The sequence below is a fragment of the Suillus fuscotomentosus genome (assembly GCF_016647785.1).
Source record: "Suillus fuscotomentosus strain FC203 chromosome Unknown F5891scaffold_49, whole genome shotgun sequence".
NCBI classification, from domain to species: domain Eukaryota; kingdom Fungi; phylum Basidiomycota; class Agaricomycetes; order Boletales; family Suillaceae; genus Suillus; species Suillus fuscotomentosus.
The window spans coordinates 47,675-64,672 of NW_024539561.1; the positions used below are offsets into that span (position 1 = coordinate 47,675).

Below are 16,998 nucleotides of genomic sequence, written 5' to 3' on the forward strand. Positions count from 1 at the left end.
TTGTAGTGCTCATAAAAAAGCCTTGGCTATGGGTGATTAATCCACAGTAATGTTGTTGACAAAAGTCTGCTGGTTTGAAGTGGCGGAAGAAATACCCAATCTGCCCTGCTGAAGCACGACAGCAAGCATATGTGCTTTTGATAGGAAAGGCTGGTAGGAAATCCGCCGTGTCTATTGATACTGGCACCATCAAGACCAGTGATTAATGTTGTTACACAAACGCCGGATGGACACGTTTGATGCATCTATAGATTACCCTGATGAATGTTTAAACTTTTTCCACGCAGGTGGCCAGGACCCAGGTCTGAGGGGGGAACCAAATCCTTGAGCCTAGTCCGAACTTGTCCGAACCATTCGAGACGCCAGACAAGACTGAGAACGAGTATCTTTGAGATCTTGACAATGAGCTTTGTTCCGAGCAGGAGTTTTGAGCTGCCAGGACCGAGAGGACGGTGTAGTTCTGATAGTTTGAGATGGCTGAAGTTGTTCGCTCTAAATCAATAGATCATGAATTAAAAGGCAGTCAAGGATGAATGGGCATACAGGCCTTCGTTTACACCAACAGGTTCCAAATGCCAGAGTCGTTTTTCGACCACCTGTCAATGTAACGAGCGAATAAGAAAAGATGAGAATCACGAGAGGAGCTCGGGCGGTACAAAACTTGAAGCAGTAAGGGATATGATGGGTATCCTAAGATATGAATTACCCCAGTCGAGTACTATAGTCTATAAGTTATGGGGATCAGTTATTTCAAACTCCGCAGATGATTCAGATGCAGACTCAAGCCAGATTTTGCATTTGCCAGCTGGACCTATTGATCTGTAGCGGATGCATGACCATCGTCATCTTGTCGTAATTCGATTCGCCAAAAAAAGTCTCAACAGTATATCGCCTTTTGCCTAAATTACAGAATTACCCTCGTAATTTATTTCTCTAAGACCGATCAAGACGTGTACTTGATATGACCCGATCGACCAGGACGAACGTACACCGTGACGCATTCAACCACTTGAGCTACGCCACTTTATCCATGCCGCGTCTGCATCAATCGGCTTTACGAAACTTTCCTTGCATCCAGATGCGATACATCTTCAACTGCCGTTTCCGATTGACCAAAAGCCGGCGGTCGATACCGAGTTGTTCGATTGTAAACAAAGGGTGTGGTGGACAGTGGGCTAGAGGACGAAGGAGGTTGTGGTGTACGTCAGATGATGGACCTGAAGAGGGCAAGCTGGGGGTATCGTCAGATCCTAGGTTGGGGGTGCCCACCGGCGTGTATGATGCGGGACTGGCAGTTTGTGATGGCGCAGGTAGTGACATTGGCTCGTTATCTTTATCTTCGTCTACAACTTCCGTAATTGTCGATGTTTTCTGAGCAGGCGAGGCGCGGGATCCGGTGAAGATCAGCGCAAGCTCGTCTAGATACAGCAACAGAATTCAGAAACTCGGTTGATTGAGTTTTATTCGCGACGTACCAAGCTCGAAGAAATAGACTCGTGTCTTATCACCCCGAATGTAAAAATTATCTTCGAGGAGACGACCGGATTTGAATCGCAGCTGCGTGAGATCATGTCTACCATAGTCGCGAAATAATACAAGCCCGCCAGGCTTGAGCATCTAATGGCAGGTGATGAAGTGACTATATCGATAAAGCTATTCAAATACCTTATGAATGTTAGCGATAGCTTTACCCCATTCATTCGGGTGGAGCGCACTGAGTACGAACACCAGGATGATAATGTCCACAGTCCCTGGTTCTACTCCTGGCGGTAGTATGCCTGGTGAGGATAGATCCCAGACAGCTGCCTCTATCTTGCCAACAGGTGGCGAGCTATAGAGGGCATTTGTCTACTCGTGGACTGAGCCAAGGACACGAAGACAGTTAACCCGTACATACCTGTACTAATTTGACTGCATGGGTTGAGTAATCGTAGGCACGGATGGTAAGATTTGGGTTTTGGTTCGCCGTTAAGAGCGGAAATGCAGCGTTGCCGGCGCCTAGACAGGGTTTAGGTATGTTTCATCAAAGATAATATTAAACCCACCGCATCCTATCTCGCAAATGGTTACATCCCCTGCCTGACTACATAAGAGAAATCATAGATGAGGTACAATCCCTTACATCTGGTTCTGCCGCTGTCAGCAGCTCTGGAAATTCGAGATGTAACCTTCAGCTAAAAAGGTGAGCATATTACTGAGGACAGAAGGAATTATGCCCACCACTTTCTATTTCGGAAGAAATTGTCGGCATTCGTCTTGTAAAAATTATCCCTATCAACCGAAAGCATCAGAACGAATGAAGCACTGACAAAACGAAACTTGCGAACCAGTATTTTGCGGGTTTCGCATTATAATTCTTCTTATCATCCTCGGGCACTGGGACAAGACGTTGCCTCGCCAATGACGCATTTATCGTTTCAGTTTGATCTTCAGGAGGTGGAACATGGTCCCAAGCGTTCTGAGTCCAGACATCAGAGTCTTGCGTAAGAAATCTACACGTTTGATGACTTGGATCAGGTATCTTTTTGTTGATCTTTCTGATGCTTACCTGGATCCAAATGGGGGTTTCTCAGCGTTGATGTCGTGCACCGATGAGCATAGCTTCGGTATGCGCGCAGGTTGAACTTCCGGTGGAGAAGTCATGCGGAGCACACAGCACAGGCCGAGATTCTGGCGGGTGTTTTGTCTCTACACAGCAGTACGCTCCACTGCAACCTATGCCTAGATGCGATCAGAGAAAAAAGATCAGTAAACGTGGACTGTTCACAGCTGCAGTGGATGAGCTTAGGTCCGGATGTAACCGAAATCCGATGATGATTATTGGCTTGGGTTCCCTGAGCGCTCACCAAGCGACATAGTCTCGTTTTCCTACTTGTCCGACACTGGGATCCAAGTTTTCTGATAACACAGAAAATCGTGTTCTACCGCTATTTCTGGCGTCGACCACCATCAAAGTCTGCATCTGGTCGGTCTCCAGGTCAGTAGTGTTGGTCTGCTGCGCAGCCGAAGGTTCTGGTCAACTTGACCAACCAGTTCCCAATTCGATAATTGACCGGAATCATGTCTACTCTCCAATCCAACGGTCGTCCTCCTCCACCCGGGGATGAGGATCTCCAGCATCTTTATGATGAAGTTTGGCGGATCTTTGGCGAAGAAACAGCTTCCCCAACCGAGCGCTCGCCAACAAGTGCGGTTTCTGCCCATGCACGCGAGCCCTACTCCAATGGTTCATTCCACGACGTCAACGCGACTATATCTCCTTCTTCAATGCGAAATGTCTTTCATCGTCCTGGTTCGTTTTATATTCACTCGCGTTGTGAGCGAGTAATCTGACTATGGCATATAGCGCCTGCGCCTCAGCGGCCACATTCTCCTGAAATACGCCCACAACCTGATACTGCGACCTCTCCTACACAAAGGAGGTTGAGACCACTTCCGTTGCCTCCAGGTGCTTCTTCTTTAGGTCCTCAGCCTCATGATCAACCACCTCCAGTTGCAAGTACTTCACGCCCTGGGACGGCTGGAGTTGATGGGTAGGTCGTCATTTATTTAATTCTATCCGGAGAGTTTTCATCACACGCACAGGCGTCGTCAGCTTCCTCAGGCACCTACGGTACAACCCAATGGCCATAATGGCAGTCGCCCATCCACAGGTTCTGCAACATCCCCAACCTCATCTACAAGTAAACCAGCCATTACTAGCTCTCATGCTGATGGGCTGCCAAATATACATAAAGCTGTCCCCGCTGTTCCATCGCACGCCAATGGAGCGTCTGTTAATGGTGTAGATGCGTATCGTTTGCAACAATCAGATAGCAGCCTCGATGTGCAAGGCTACGGTGTCACCGTCGCACCCAAATCGTCCCCTCGACCTCCCGGCGCTTCGCCCCCGAATATTCCTGGTCTCAGCAATATGTTTGATGAATTCTCGATCGACCATGGTCCAGACGATACGAAGAATCGCCCATCTCATCGCTCTCAACAATCTTCGGAACAATTTCGTCCTGCGGATGCCTACCCACAACCTCATGTACGATTACATCCAAACGATGGAATCAATGGCCCTGCACCATCTGCTCGGGTAAATGATTTGCGTCATCGCCCTTCGTCATCATCCGACTATATCCCTAATTGTAAGTCCACACAAAACGAAAAACTTCGATCCCTAACTGATACCATCTGCAGACCATCAAGATAGTGACCCGAAACTAGGCCGCGCAATTTCTATAGGTTCCACCATATCTTCGTTGGTAACAGACTCACTGGGCCGCAATGTCTCAGTGACGACAACAGCTACCAGCTACACTGATACAGACGGTTCAACTACTAAATCTGGGCCAACAATACTCAGCAGAGAAGGGTCCTACGGGTTCCCATCGGCGGGCCCTTCGGCACTTAAATACAGTCACGGTCACTCAGACTCTGGCAGTGTCGGTTTCCAAGGTGGAAGCGTGGACTCATTAGCGCGTGCTCGTCCGAGTGTGTACAGCAGCACACCTGGGCCTCCGCCGGGTGACCATGAAGAAGAAGAAGATGACGATTACTTTGACTCCGAGAGCGATGACCCAGATCCAGACAGATTTGTCAACTTTAGCTTGCTGTCGCACTTGGCCGTCCGCTTGCGCGACAAGGTGCCTCGGGGCACTCATGTGAAAAGTAGCATTCCTTACCCTCGTGCATTCACCGGCAAGGACATCGTCGTAAGTCCATTGCTAGAATTCTGTGACAAGACTTGACGCAATGCCGTGGTTTCAGTCTACCATTCAAAACCAAATCCAGCGTGAACTGCTGATCAATCATGGTGTTTCGACCACCGATCGCCGTGCTGCTCTCCAGGTCGCTCGGAGTCTACAGCAGCAATTATTTTTCTACGAAGTTGAGTGGGGTCAGAAGCTGCTGCAAGATGGTGTGGAGGACGTGTATATGTTTTTGGATGACCTAGAGGGCAATTCTGAGGCTCACCGAGAGAGGGAAGAGCTGCCAACAGCCGTCATCACTTCACTCACTCGGTGCTATGCGTCGAGTTGTAGTGAGGACGACCCGTGTTATTCGTTTGCTTGTCCACGTCGAGTAAGTTCCTGTGATCCCTTGGTCGCGAGTTTGATCTAATGTTTCTGTAGCAAGCTGGTCGAATCGTAGATTTAGGTCCCGTAGCCGAGCCAGAGGTGCACCACGTAAGTCACCTTTCGCATTTGATTGACTGGATTGAACATCAACTATCTCCACAACAGCAAACCGAAGATTGGTTGAGTACGGTTGATCCCGGCATCCTTCTCACACTTCCAGAAAGTGAAGTTCATCGTCAAACGTGAGCATCTTCGTGAACTTTGTTTGGCGCTGTACCAAAGATCACACTAGCATCATCTATAAAACTATCACTCAGGAAGAGCAATACGTCCAAGACCTGGACACCGTGGAGGCGGTCAGTGCCTTGTATTACTTGATAGTCTGACCCACCTAATCTCCTCGTTTTAGCTGTTCATTCGGCCACTGCTGAAAGCAAGTCCTCCTGTCATGCCGGCTCACAAGCTAGACGAGTTTGTTGAAGAGGTTTTCGGAAACATCCTGGATCTTCGGGAATGCAACAGGAGACTAGTGGAAGCTATGTATGTTCGGCAACGTGAGCAAGCACCAATCATCCAAAGGATCGGAGATGTGTTCTTGGATGCCGCGAGAGAGTTCCGCTTTGCATATCCGACATACGTCGGACATCTGCCCCTTGCTGAAAAGCGCTTCAAAGACGAGATTGAGTCCAACGCGGACCTTCGATTGTTTCTCGAGGTATGATAATTTATCTGCATATCAGGAGCCATCGCTGGACTGTTTTGTAGGAGTGCTCGCGACAATCCAAGCAACAGGAAGCTCGTCGACTGGATTTGAAACACTTTTTATCGCGACCTTCTGAACATCTGCAGAAGTACCCTATCGCGCTGGAGGCGATCATGAAGGAGACAACTGAAGGCAACCCAGACGCGTACTACCTTGCAGAGGCCATTGAAGCCATCAGGAATCTTCAAAATGTTGCACAGCTCCGGACGTTCCAGACTGCAATGGGCAAAGGTCCGACTGGGAAATGGGAATGGCACGACATCGTAGCCAAGGATGTTCGAGAGAGCCTCAGCAAGGCTGAGGCCAAGCGCCAGTCGTATGTTTGTCTTTTCTTTGAGTTGTCATGAAATACTCAACTGTGTCCAGCATTATATTCGAACTGATCAAAGGCGAGATGGCGTACGTCAGGGACCTAGAAAACATCGACTTGGTGTGTTGTCCTTTGCAAGTACTCGATCTTAATATCATAGCTCATTTTCGCCACCACAGATTTATATCCAGGCCCTGCGAGAAGGCGATCCTTCAGTCATTCCTCGTGAGAGATTGAACGGTTTTATCACCGATGTCTTCCACAACTTTGCTGAGCTCCATTCGCATCATCGGAAGCTTCTGGACCAACTACATGATATACAGCGCGATGAGCATCCAAGGATCAAGAGTATTACAGCACCTATGTTTGACGCTGCTTTGAACTTCAGGGATGCATACATGGAGTACATCCCCAATTACCCTATCGCTGCTTATCGCATCGATGACGAGATGGCTAACAACAATGATTTCAAGACGTTTGTTGATGTGAGGCTTGTTCTTTGCTTCGCTTTACATTCCTAACTATCATGTAGCAATGTATACGGCATCCGGATGCCCACCGCCTAGACATGAAGAATTTTATCAACCGTCCTATCCCTCGATTATTGCGATACGAACTGCTCTTGAAAGGCATAATGGATGAGACACCTGCTAATCACGAGGATCGTGAAGCGATCCCTCAGGTCTTGGAGATCATAAAGTCTCTGGGTAAGGAAACCGAGCCAGGTGTTCAGTCAGCGAAACAGAAAGTTCAGCTCTGGTGCTATAACTCGAATTTGCAGTTCAAGCCCAACGAGTCCGTTGTAAGTCTTTAAGAATCTTGTTTGTCGTCACGTACTGAACGATCCTCTTAGGACATGGATCTTTTGAATGAAAACCGCTCTCTTATTCATGCTGGCAAGTTGCTGCGACAACCCGATACCGGTTTTGAATGGAACGGGTGGACTGAGCTTTTCGTCTTGCTGTTCGATAATTATTGTAAGTGTTCCAATCCTTGTGTTGTATCAGGAAACTTCACACCCAAATCAGTGGTCATGACCAAGACAAAAGAAAAAGACGGCGTGACAAAATATAACGTTAACCGGAGAGTGAGTGATTCTAAATATGGCATTGTATAATAACTCACTCGTGGTTTAGCCCATACCGCTAGACCTCCTTACTCTGGCCAGCTTCACCGATCCCCCGACACAGCGCAGCACAAGTATTCTGCGTCTCGGTCTTGGTGGAGGGAACAGGCATGCAGAAGGCGGGCTCTCTCCAGGTAGTGGTGCTCCCGACACCGCTACCGATTCACGTCTTGTATATCCTTGTACCATTCACTATAACGGCAGGCTTGGTGGTTTGCATACCTTATATACGGAATCTCAGCAAGCGCGAGCGGAGTGGAAGCAAAAGCTGGACGAGGCCATCGGCTTGCGCAAGGTTGTTCAAGAGTCAAACAAAGTCTTCGAGCTGGAGCCGCTCAGTACAGACACCTTTCTTGTCCCGTCCATATCTTCAGCTGCTGTACCATCTTGGAACCACGAGAATTCCCTCACAGGCAAGGTTACTTGCTCTGTTCCTTTTAGTGAGATCAGGACATTCCTCTTTTCCATCTGTCTTACTGATACGCTTTTTCAAGCTACCGCTGATGGACGAGCACTGGTGGCGATTGGTTGTGCCGAGGGGGTTTGGATAGGCTTTAGACATGATTCAAGATGTTCGTGCAGTCGTATTTGATCTCTTTGCAGACTGACAAATACGACTTTAGCTATGCGCCGTGTATTACATCTCAAGATGGTGACACAGTGTGCAATGCTCGAGGATTTTGGAATGTTCCTCGTACTTGCAGACAAGGTATTTCCGTTAGTGATCACCCTACAAGATACTAACCTACAAATAGGCACTCTTTGCATACCACATCGAGGCTCTCGTTCCATCATCCCCACAGAGTGCCCATACGTCTCAGACACCACAGAGGGTTAATGGGACCAGGGACGTCCACTTCTTTAGCGTCGGCAACCAAGGCGGACGAACGCTAGTCATATACATGAAGAAGAAAGGGGTCAGTTCTGCGACATACCGAGACGAACCTACTGACAATGTGAACAGCTCGACAGCGTCTTCCGTGTTTTGGAACCGGTGGTGGAAAAAATCAATGAAAGGAGCAAGGCACCTGCGTCGTTCACTTCTCGCTTCGGTATACGACCTGCGCGTTCAGAGTGGTTCCGACTGTATAGGGTACGTGATTGTCAGCGGATGACGTTGCCATATTGATTTTCTTTGGTAGGAATTCTTTCTGCCCTCGGAATCTTTCGACCTGGTCTTCCTCAAAGCAAAGATCGCGATTCTTTGCACCAAAGGCTTTGAAATCATGGATCTAACTGAGTATGTCGCCTTTACCACTTCACCTATCCATTTATCCGTTTTAATCATCATTCAAGTTTCAAGAGTGTCACTATTCCACTGCGTGACGATGGCTATGAAAGACTTGCGAAACGCGGTGAATCTTGCCGGCCAATGGGGATGTTCCGCGTGGAAAATGAATTCCTTTTGTGTTATGATGGTCAGTTGATTGGATTTGATTTTCGGTCAGCACTGATGTAAGACCCCAGAGTTCGGAATCTACGTCAACAAGCACGGCGCACCTAGTCGCAACACGGGCACCATTGAATGGGAGGGCACGGCTGAGCGCGTGGCAATCCACTGGCCCTACATACTTCTCTTCGATTCCCGCTTCATTGAAGTCAGGCACGTATCGACAGGTCTGCTCACACAGATAATTCCCGGAAATGAGATACGCTGTATTTGGGACGGTCGTGGTACCTGTGCCCCTCCGTCGGCTGGATCGGAAAACTCCCAACAGATGAACCTTGACCCCCGGATTCACTGTGTCATGGCTGCACCGGAGCCCGTTCAACATGGCCCGGTTGGGCGCCCTCGCTCAGTGGCTCAGCACGTATTTGAGCTGACACCTACGATGCCGCTCTATCCACCCGGTGCACCTGGGTCACCCAACAACTCAACGTACTTTCACCAGCAAACCGTTTCTCCCCCGCAGTCCCCCAACCTTCTCCCGATGACATCCTGGAGATGATCACATCACACAGGCACTCTTGACGCTCGTCGCGCATTTATTTTCTACAGATGTACACCCTTGTGGATTTTTTCATCTTTTTCATCTTGTTTTAGGAACTTACATAATTTGTATCAGTGCTCATTCGCTACATCATCCTGTCATTTGGGTTCCGGTAATGGATTTGGTGACCATTATGGACAATATTTCAGATGAATTGGTGAAGTGTATATAAGACATCCAGCTCTCGGAGTCTTTACTCAAAGAGACCGCCACATTACGAGTTAATCACGAGTATAATTTATTCCACTTCTATAGCACAACGTCGAACCAAACACTGCTCGCGGCTATCGACAAAAACAGAATGTGTCTTGTGCAGCCTAGTGAAATGTCTTTCTTATTATTCGAGTGAAGGACCACAACCTGGATTCTGTCAATGGAACTGCCGATTTAATAACCCAACTTATCTACGGGATTTATTTGTGAGTGTACTCCATTCTCGACTTATACCCTCAGTCCGTGGTGCCATATGACCGTGGTTTGTGTATAGGTTCACTGGCTCTGATGGTAAGATAATATTTGACGCATGGATCTGTCTTTGCTGTATCCGTAGGTCACATGCAAGGTTCGACATTACTATTTCTGGCTAGACCTGTATTCCGTGAGTTATGCATAGTACACCGGGTGAAGCTACTAATGCAAGGCCAACTACAGTTACCGACTTAAGGATCATGAACGCGTCCGTTATTTGTACTTCCCGGGTTAATTGAACGAGCGTTCAACCCATGCTTGCAGATGAATTGTCATAATGCTCTGAACACGTCCCATGCCACTCGTCGAAACCTTCCATGCCGCATGCCAAGGTTCTTACTAACGATCAAGGGTACCCTCCAGAATGATTTTAATACAGATATCGGAGACTTTAAAGCGATCACTTTACGAGAGATCACACGATCAAAGTCAACGCGGCACAGTGAGCCGCTTTGGAAGCTCTAATTCAATCAGTCTGCCATAATGGGCGGTCAAGTCACATCCCCAGGAAGTTTCTCCCCTGGGAATGGCTCCTGTAATATCTCGAGACCGCTCTACGCACAGGCTATGGTCATTCACCGGGCAATATCCAGTGAAGGTACGAACTTGACAATATAGCGCACACGATCTTCAAAGTTAAAGTCGGTTGTAACTTCGAGGGTGTTAGAGCTTACATGTTGTCGCAGCCATCTCCTTTGCGGTGAACCCATCTTCATCTGACGCAAATGGGATATAGTAGTGTTAATAAAGTTTTCGCGTGAGTGTGATTTTACTCTCCTCTTTGGAGCCAGAAATAGGTTTCCCTTCCGTTCATCCTTGCTCAATCTAGAGGCGCCTCTCTGTTTTCCATCGCTATTTGACAACCACATCTTAAAGCTACGGAATGCAGACACGTCAGTCTTTGAACCTTCTACGCATTCCAAGATCTCCTCGAGTGACATTTAAATATGTTCGGAAGCAAATTCGTTGATCAACCCAGCAATAAACTCCTAGTAACTCGCGCGTCGTGCCATCAACCATACTGCACCGATATGGAAGCCAAAAAACGACTCACCACCACACTAGGAGCATACGAAGAGCAACTGCCAAGCAGTGAGTAATGTAGTTGAATTCAGGCCGCAAACTGCTCATACTCACGCAAAGTTTGTGTGGGCATGGATGACAAGTTGAAGGAAAGAAGCACCAGGTGGGGCATTGGTCAGCGTCACTGGCGGATATCAATGTTGTTAAAGCAAAAACAACGGCGAGGACGAGATAGATGCGCATTGTTATGAGGATGTGATGGAGGATCAAATCACATATTTTGGAGGACGATATAGAAGATCCCTTGCTTTTTATGTACTGAATAATATGCCAGCTGAAAGCGGGTGGAAAGATGATGCGAATTTCTTGGCACGCTGCTTCCCAGCCTCCAGGCTATACATTTTTTCATATACCCACCTGTGAGTGTCAGACAAGCAAGCTACTGTACTTCGCACTCACTCATCTCGGTGTGAACGTAAAACCATTTTCGAGGTTATCTTCATGGCAGAGGTGAAGGCCAATGGCATCAGTTGACGAGTTTTGTACAAGGTTCGATCTGCGTCATTACCACATGGCGTTACCATTACTATGGGCGTAGCTATTTTGACGCGGCGTGACGCGCATGTGACGCGGTACTGACGAACCTTGACGCGGCTACTGACGCGCCATTCCTATATTCTATATTCAACTTCCAGATCAAGTTGGATGAGTTCACGACCATTCCTTTGTTATTTTATTTGCCTCAGAGCCATGTACAACTAGGTATACATAAGTCAATGACTATTTTCTTTTCCTCCCTCTCTGGACCCTTCGAGCCTGTGGAGCACATCGACGTTTAACGGGCGGTCATTCTTCGACCAGCAGAGAAGGAACTACAGCTTCGGATAGCTCGTCTGCAGACTCCAAAGATCAGGATAATTTTGATTCTCTGTCTCGTTGGGATAGAAAAAGTTGAATATATGTTTGATTAATTCCTAAAAGATGGGTATAACAAATTTACTCCGTATTTTAAAGCACTCACAAAGGCCATGATACGATTTACAAAAGCGCGATAATAATAGTTTCTTCTCGAGCCCAGAGGAGACAAAACGAAAGAATGCTAAGTTAGTAAAATAAATTTATTACTGCCTATGGACAATTACAGTGTACGACGTCTAATTCTGTCAGGATGAAAAGGAACACTGTGAGAATATAAATTATTATGACAGATGTAAAATAAAATATACCTAAGTTATACGGACAGTGTGATAGTTGAGGTGGTGAGGTTTGACGCGGCATGTGGAGGCGGTGAGGTCTGACGCGGCATGAATGAAGTTTGACGCGGCAGTGACGAGGTCTGACGCGGCAGTGACGAGGTCTGACGCGGCAGTGACGAGGTCTGACGCGGCAGTGCGGCAGGGCCGCGTCAATTTCACCTGGCCCCATTACTATGATCTTGACGTCCTAACATACGTACCAAGTCCAACATCCGATAATACTGTCCTCTGATACATATCCACAGCAACATGACACGAGGCAAGTAGTTTTCTTGGCGTTACATGTCCTGACGTGATGGCATACACTCATATCCATGACCCGCCGTTCAACGGTTCATGTCGAGTGCGTACAATGATACCCTGGGAACAGGCATCATGGTCCTAGGCACCTTCCGACTTGAGCGAACAGGCTGATCCATTTGGGGATCATCCGTTATTACGACTCGCGACTGGAATATGAGTTCTGCCTGTTGTGGGTCATCTCGTGCGGGGGGTAATGGAATCATGCGTTGATGATAACAGCTCAACGACTGACTGTGTTATGATAACCAAGAGATGGACTCTTCTGCATCGCCTGATCGGATGACTTAGAGCCGCATAATCACTGACCAATTGCACACACCTTATTATTAGCATTTGATGGCCGTCCCAAAGAAGATGCATGCTGAATGCGCGAGAAAGAGCGAGACGCTCCCGCCTCAAATCTCGATACTCTGACAACGTTCCATCCAGTCGGTTGTGCAGTTCTCCCTGCTCCTTGCGAAGCTTCGCAGCCTCCGCTCGGAAAGCGTCTCTCTCCCGACGAATCTCAACGAGATCGCTGAGTTATCTGCCTGAAGTTGTTGAATGACATTCCGTTGACTAGAGTGGACGCTTCGTAACTGCTCGATCAACATCATAGAGGGCTTTTCCATGGCGTTCGGAATAGAAAGGGCACAGAAGGGGCAACGTAGCACAGGCGCTGTCTTGTATGAGTGTTGGTCCCTAGATGACAATTCTGGGCTATAACGCGGACGGTTGATCCTATGTGGGATCGTGGATGTCCATGAAGGACAAGCTATGGAGTTATTGGGATCTGCGAAGGAGATGTGACGCATTTCAGTGCTACGTAATGGTGTAGAGTAAGTGTGTAGTTCGAGTCTGAGATCTGAAGTCCAATATTATCATGTTAGGATCGCGACCTGTGTAACAATAGGTCTGTATATTATATAAAGTGATCGCGACTCATGGGATCCACTATGACTTCGAGGGAAGGGATGATAGCAACGTATTCCGCTCGTTGCTCATCTGTCGTCGTCACTCCATAGCCAATATCCAGGCTCATTAGAGGACAATTCGACCGTACCAGAAATGCCTTCAACTCTTCATGAGGCCATGTTCGTATGTACCGAGCTTCAAATACGCGTAACTTGGGGAGTGATAGAGCATCGAACAAACGAGACAGATTGTTCGTGAGTCCGGAGTTGCTGTTATCAACGTGTAGAGATTGAAGTTTGGTGTGCGTGAATGGCTCTACGTCCTGTATGCCAGTGTGCATGAAAACTGCGTGAATCGTGAACGAGGAGAGGTTGGGACACAGACGGAGTAAATGAATGACTGCATTCGGTTGATCCATTGCAATTTCGACATTTGTCAGGTGCGCCCATACGGAGTCGAGATACGATAAGTAATGGAGGTTGAACACCATCCCCCTTAGCTTAAGACTGCGAAGGGATAACCGCTGTCGTGAGATGGATGGCGCAATAGCTGGAATAGCATCAAGATAGGAGATGGTGACGGCCAGCTCCTTAAGTGCTAGGAGGTCTGTCATCATAAGTTCAGGGACCTGGCGAAAAACAAGGATAGAGAGAGACGAGATTTGATTGATATAAGGTTGAAGGAGGCTTTGTATATTGGTCAAGCGACCTTGGAAACTCCTTATTGATAAAGAGAGCTGAAATCCTCGTGACCGTTCCAGCCATGAATTGTAGCAGAAAGCTATCCGCTGCCAGTCTCTGCCTTCGGCTTCTTGTAAATGCAGCCTGCACCACAATTTGGGCATATTCGTAGCAACCTCCCTCCATCGCCGACATATTTTGGTCAGTAACATGGGAGCTAGCCTGGAGGTGGGCCACATGTGATGGTGCGTCGGGAGACAGTGGACAAATATCAGGGGTAAGACCTCGTTTGGCAGGCGCCAGAGAGCCGATAAGAGTCCCTTGTGCAAGTTCATGGATTGGGTTATCTTGTGCGTCCTTTCGACGAGTTGTGTCTGAAGATCTTTTAGACGATCCATCACGGTTTCTAGGGCTGAGATCTGGTGAAAAGTTGCATCTAATTGCTGCTGGCGTTCGGTGATGAGGGCGCTGATGCTGCGGTCTTTGAGCTCGATGGTAGAATGGTCGGTATTGGGGAATTTAGAATACGGGGTATTGAGGTCTGCAGAAAGCTGGTCATCGTCAATAACATAGCATTTGATATATTTCATAGACATACGATCACTTGTGAACTTGCGAGCTGAAGCGCATGGTGTTACTTTCAGACGTAGCAATAGTTAGAATGGACACTTACGATAGTTTGCAGAGTACTGAGGATATCTGGGACAGGAGAAAGCTTGTCGAATGCCTGCATGTCGGGGGTTGGTGGAAATGTTCGACAAAGAAGGAACGAGTAGCTACTAGTATCATCAAGTACGTAAACTGCCAAGTGACCTACATAAGTGACGGCGATTAATGTGCCCGTTAACTACCGCACCCAGCTGCCATCTGTGCTGCACCCTATCCAACATTTGCGGTGTCTTATGATACAAAAAGCAAAGATCGCCATATAGTGAGGCAAGAACTTCAGAAAATTCAGACTGCATAGCATGACGTAAAGCAAGCATTACATACGACTAATTGCTAGATCCGTAATTAGGACTGACCTCTTCCCAATCCAATTACTTATGGACGACCAGAAGGTTCGCATTGTCAACCATTTGGAAACCCGGAGCACAGAGACACTCGCCGATTTGTTTCGCTTCAGTTTCACTTTCCATGAGGTTGCATCAAAACTGAGGATGACATATTGTCACCTGAACCAATGAACAAACCTGAGAGCGTGACTCTGTAAAAATTCAAGTGCGTCGTTATCAATATTCAAAAGTGTAGTGGAGGAGACATGATTAACGAAAAGTGAATCGGCCCTTAAGTGCGTACATGCTAGTACGGTCGGTAGGAATGTGGGGAGGAGACTTAGAGCCTGATTTTGTGAGTACCTTCGCACATATCAAACTAAAAACACAATACTACTGAATAAAGTGAAATAAAGGTCACAGCTCCACAAAGCTGCTATATGACTTCAGGTATTATTCACAAAAGAACACCAGTCTCGGATGACCTAGTAGTGCCGACCAAGTATGTTGAAGCCACAGGCGCGAAATAACCCTTCCACAAATTCTACAGGCGTTCGCACTGACACTCTTTGCAACAATGCAAAGTCTCTAGATGTGGATGGTCAGTGTTTCTCACAAGACCCGCTATGAAAAACTACAATAGCAAGGTATGTATGTTGTGGACCTGTGGTTTGCGAAGCGTTGCAGTTTAAATAGGGACGCGATGGTTGGCCGAACTTCACAATCATATCTGACCTCCATCTTCAACATCTCAACCTCCTTCGTGTCGATATGAAATACAACACCGATCCACCAGCCATCCCTGATATCATTAGTCGCCTTGTAAGTACCTCATTTTGAAGGTGTGGGCGTCTGAACAAACATCCACTTTAGGTGCTGGGTGTAGTCATGCGCGAGGCCTCAAACCCAAACCATGTCAACTATCGTTACTGGCAACTCGTCCAAGAGATGGCCAAGATTGTGCAGTCCATCGGTCCTCCCAGGGGATCTTCATCGCCTATCGGGCGCCTGCCCACCGAAATCCTCGCTCAAATTTTCCTCTACTGCATCCCAGAAGACGCAAACTGGACGCCCGCGCCATATCTAGCCCCCATGCAGTTGACTGCAGTATGTCGATGATGGCGGGAGATTGCTGTGAACATGCCGAGTTTATGGCGCAGGCTGCGATTGGAAATGGGGCATGGCGACTGGCAGCAGAGAGCTTTCTGCTATGACTCCTACCTCAAGCGATCACGGGGACGTCAACTGTCATTGACACTCGAGTGTAATAACAATAAATGGACAGAGCTACGAAGCCTGCTCCAGCCATACCTCGATCAAATATCCTCACTGCATGTTGGATTATCCTCTGGTACCAGCTTCTTTCCACCGGTGGCGGCGGACTTCGGCGGACTTGAGGAGCTGGTTATATACACGGATGGTTCAAATCCAGTACCAGCTGTCACGCACTCTATCATGCACTCTATCACGGATTTGCCGCCCAACATGCGCAATCTCAGGTTATTGGGCATGTGGTCTAACTTTCAGGTGTTATCTAGCCTCAATTCTCCCTCATGGGCCGGTCTCACAAATCTTGAAATCATGGTAGCGGGACTAGTTTCCTTACCCTGCTTGCTCCGTCGTTGTCCCAATCTTTTGTCGTTGACGATGATTGGATCATTCATGCCGGCGACCGAGACCTTGGGAAAATTGGCGCACACCAAACTTCAATCCTTGCGCATTTCCGGCGATCTACGTACGAACAAGGTCTTGTTCGGACTTCTTGGGCTATTCGATTATCTCATGCTCCCGAATCTACGCATCGTCGAAGTTCGCAATATAGCACGGTGGGCTCATGGAGAATTCAAGGCGTTGATAACACGGTCACAGTGTCCCCTAGAAAGCTTGATTTTCGGCGGTGGAGTGAGGACGACGCCTCAACAACTAGCAGAATATGTCACTCTTTTCCCATCCCTCAAATTAGTGATAGATCCTACGCGTTCCTCGCTTTTTCAATAGACTAGGACAGTTTATGTACATAGTTAACGAAATTATGCTCACACGATTATGCTATATGTAGCCTATACTTACTCGTTGCCAACCCTTCAATAGATTATGCTCGTTATAAATCGTGAAACGTGCAG

General features: G+C 47.6%; 4 protein-coding genes across 4 annotated transcripts; 2 read left to right on the forward strand and 2 right to left on the reverse strand.

Moving 5' to 3' along the window:
* Window positions 1–818: 818 nt before the first annotated feature.
* F5891DRAFT_545138 (S-adenosyl-L-methionine-dependent methyltransferase) lies at window positions 819–2,796 on the reverse strand. Its single transcript, XM_041372190.1, has 9 exons — window positions 2,549–2,796; window positions 2,328–2,492; window positions 2,221–2,271; window positions 2,123–2,168; window positions 2,046–2,079; window positions 1,898–1,998; window positions 1,666–1,848; window positions 1,476–1,617; window positions 819–1,418 (listed from the first exon to the last, which is right to left on the reverse strand). The coding sequence occupies exons 1-9, from the start codon at window positions 2,641–2,643 to the stop codon at window positions 1,045–1,047; spliced, it is 1,191 nt and encodes a 396-aa protein (XP_041222650.1). The 5' UTR covers window positions 2,644–2,796; the 3' UTR covers window positions 819–1,044.
* On the forward strand, window positions 2,747–9,214 carry F5891DRAFT_1243617 (CNH domain-containing protein; the record flags this gene model as incomplete). The annotated part of the gene is made up of 23 exons (XM_041369766.1): window positions 2,747–3,292; window positions 3,347–3,533; window positions 3,586–4,133; window positions 4,186–4,700; window positions 4,756–5,070; window positions 5,121–5,174; window positions 5,232–5,308; window positions 5,359–5,422; window positions 5,476–5,781; window positions 5,832–6,145; window positions 6,196–6,259; window positions 6,319–6,624; window positions 6,672–6,941; window positions 6,993–7,116; window positions 7,168–7,226; window positions 7,276–7,705; window positions 7,760–7,837; window positions 7,889–7,974; window positions 8,021–8,182; window positions 8,230–8,358; window positions 8,408–8,505; window positions 8,562–8,683; window positions 8,733–9,214. The coding sequence occupies exons 1-23, from the start codon at window positions 3,061–3,063 to the stop codon at window positions 9,212–9,214; spliced, it is 5,022 nt and encodes a 1,673-aa protein (XP_041222651.1). The 5' UTR covers window positions 2,747–3,060.
* Window positions 9,215–13,207: 3,993 nt separating this feature from the next.
* Window positions 13,208–14,613, reverse strand: F5891DRAFT_1192254 (uncharacterized protein; the record flags this gene model as incomplete). Its single annotated transcript, XM_041367582.1, has 3 exons — window positions 13,208–14,431; window positions 14,479–14,499; window positions 14,554–14,613. The coding sequence occupies 3 exons, from the start codon at window positions 14,611–14,613 to the stop codon at window positions 13,208–13,210; spliced, it is 1,305 nt and encodes a 434-aa protein (XP_041222652.1).
* Window positions 14,614–15,646: 1,033 nt separating this feature from the next.
* Window positions 15,647–16,873, forward strand: F5891DRAFT_1050215 (uncharacterized protein; the record flags this gene model as incomplete). Its single annotated transcript, XM_041362438.1, has 3 exons — window positions 15,647–15,697; window positions 15,749–15,982; window positions 16,004–16,873. 3 exons carry the CDS (start codon window positions 15,647–15,649, stop codon window positions 16,871–16,873), a joined length of 1,155 nt encoding a protein of 384 aa, XP_041222653.1.
* Window positions 16,874–16,998: the final 125 nt, after the last annotated feature.

Bases quoted from the DNA above. Each gene is read 5' to 3' on its own strand.
- F5891DRAFT_545138 (XM_041372190.1), bottom strand. From the start codon at position 2,643: ATGACTTCTCCACCGGAAGTTCAACCTGCGCGCATACCGAAGCTATGC. The intron at 2,493-2,548 runs GTAAGCATCAGA...TCAAACGTGTAG, and splicing joins AAACCCCCATTTGGATCCAG to ATTTCTTACGCAAGACTCTG. The intron at 1,618-1,665 runs GTATTTGAATAG...ACCTGCCATTAG, and splicing joins CTATCGCTAACATTCATAAG to ATGCTCAAGCCTGGCGGGCT.